Source organism: Verticillium alfalfae, genomic scaffold, assembly GCF_000150825.1.
Source record: "Verticillium alfalfae VaMs.102 supercont1.2 genomic scaffold, whole genome shotgun sequence".
In the NCBI taxonomy this organism is placed as follows: Eukaryota; Fungi; Ascomycota; class Sordariomycetes; order Glomerellales; family Plectosphaerellaceae; genus Verticillium; species Verticillium alfalfae.
Window position 1 is genome coordinate 413,833 of NW_003315037.1, and position 2,448 is coordinate 416,280.

The 2,448-nt window shown below is 62.0% G+C and overlaps 1 protein-coding gene across 1 annotated transcript; it reads left to right on the top strand.

The window, feature by feature from the left end:
* Nucleotides 1-308: 308 nt before the first annotated feature.
* VDBG_01603 (ribosome biogenesis protein TSR1) lies at nt 309-2,380 on the top strand (the record flags this gene model as incomplete). The annotated part of the gene is made up of 4 exons (XM_003007369.1): nt 309-411; nt 491-1,895; nt 1,935-2,249; nt 2,293-2,380. The coding sequence occupies 4 exons, from the start codon at nt 309-311 to the stop codon at nt 2,378-2,380; spliced, it is 1,911 nt and encodes a 636-aa protein (XP_003007415.1).
* Nucleotides 2,381-2,448: the final 68 nt, after the last annotated feature.

Here is a 2,448-nt window from a genome sequence, read left to right on the forward strand (position 1 = left end):
GTGAGAAGAGCGACCAGCAACGACCCCGCCATTGTGACTTGCGACGGCCCGCTGCTGCGGCCAAAGCCAGAAGGGTGTTTGTGTGCTTAACCACCCACTAAAAATGCCCCGGCTCAGGCACTTCATCACTGGCTGCCCGCTGTAATGTGTCCCGCCTTGCCCGCTTCGGCAGCACCACCATCCCACACAACTTCACCTCACTTCACCGTCTTGCTCTCGACCTTTTGGCCCCTCTCGAACCCCCCCAGACGATATCCCCAAAAGTGGCTTCTTTACCCTTCAGGTTCAAGGCCGGAGGTGACGGCAACATGTCCACCATGAGCCACTCCCATCGCTCGACGACAAAAGTCTCCCACAAGCCCTTCAAGTCCAAACATGCGACGAAGAGTGCGCTGCGCAACGCCGCCAAGGGTATGTAGGATGATCATGCTGTCCAAGTCTTTCGGGCGCCAAATTTCTTCGACGATTTCGCTAACAAGGTCCTCGAAAGGCAAGGTGGCCGGCACCGAAAAGGGCCAGCGCAAGACCCCTCACCAGAACGTCATGTCCAAGTTCGACCGACGCAACCAGGCCAAGCAGCACCGCCTCACGAAGCAAAAGGAGCACCTCGAGGAGACGTCCCTCTTTGCCGGCCGCGACGGCGCCCCTCGCGTCGTCGCCATCGTCCCCCTCTGCGAAGACAGCGACGTCAGCTTTGCCATCAAGCAGCTCAACGAGAGCCTCGACATTGAGGCCGACATGGAGGAGAACCCCTTCCGCGTCTCCGTCGACCGCTTCAAGCAGAAACTCCAATATGTGCCCCTGAAGCGCGACCTCAACGCCGTCCTCGACGGCACGCGCGTCGCCGACTTTGTCGTCGTCATGCTGAGCGCCGGCGTCGAGGTCGACCCCCTCGGCGAGCTCATGCTGCGCAGTCTCGAGAGCCAGGGCATGTCGACCCTCTACACCATCGTCCAGGGCCTCGACAAGATCGAGCCCGCCAAGCAGAAGACGCAGGTCCTGGGCTCCCTCAAGTCCTACATCACCCACTTCCACCCCGAGCAGGAGAAGCTCTACAGTCTCGACAGCCGCCAGGAGTGCTCCAACCTCATGCGCTCGCTGTGCAACACCACACCCAAGGGCGTCAGGTGGAGGGACGAGAGGAGCTGGCTGCTGGCCGAGGACATTGAGTTCGCCTCCTCCGGCACAGCGTCCACAGTCATCACCGGTGTCGTGCGAGGAAAGGGGCTCAAGGCCAACCGGCTGGTGCAGTTGGGTGACCACGGCGTGTTCCAGATCGAGAAGATCATGGCGGCGCCCATCGCCAAGAAGAAGAAGGGCGAGGCCATGGCCGTCGAGGACATTCACGCCGAGGAGATCCTCGAAGTGCCCGACGAGGACCAGGATGAACTCCTCGACCTGGCCCCTGACGAAGCCATGAAGGGCGACGACAACGACGACGACATGGATGACGGCGCCATGTCCGTTGCCACGACAGCGAAAAAGGGCGTCCTGCTCGACGACCACCACTACTTCTCGGACGACAACCCCCTCGATCCCACACAGCAGCCCAAGAAGGTTCCCAAGGGAACGTCCAAGTACCAGTCGGCCTGGTATCTCGGAGAGGATGTGTCCGACTCGGGTTCGGACATGGAGGACTATGACATGGAGGACGAGTCGTCTGGCTCGGAGGAGATTGGGCCCGAGGACGGCCTCGAGGGCTACGCGCCGAAGCCGCCGACAGAGGGTGCGCCGTCAGAGTACCCTCAGTCGGAGATGTTCCAGGATCTCGACGAGGACGAGGACGCCAAGCAGCTCGCGGCGTTCAGGAAAAACAGAAAGGTAGATGAGGTGGAGGACGACAAGGAGTTCCCCGACGAGATTGAGCTGCACCCTGGTGTCGCCGCCCGTGAGAGGTTAGCCAAGTACAGAGGTCTCAAGAGCCTGCGGACAAGCGAGTGGGTCGAGGACGAGGACCGCGCACACGAACCCGAAGACTGGCGCAGGCTGCTGCGTGTCCCCGACTATCAGGGCTCCCGCTCACGGTTCACCCGCGAGGCTCTCGTGGGCGGTGTCGCGCCCGGCACGAGGGTGGCAGTGCACCTGAAGAACGTGCCCGTCACGTTTGAGAAGTCATACAAGCCCGGCCAGCCCGTGACGCTCGTCTCGCTGCTGAGGCACGAGCAGAAGAAGACGGTCGTCAACTACCTCATCAACCTCAGCTCTGACTATGAAAAGTCGGTCAAGTCGAAGGAGGAGCTCATCGTGCAGTGCGGCGCCCGTCGTTTCACGATCAACCCGCTCTTCTCGCAGCCCGGCAACACGCCCAACGACGTGCACAAATACTGCCGCTACCTACACCCAGGCCAGTCGGCCGTGGCCACCTTCACGGGACCCGTGACCTGGGGTGCCGTCCCGGTGTTGTTCTTCAAGCGCACGACCCGAACGCCGAGGCGGCGCCGGAGGAGG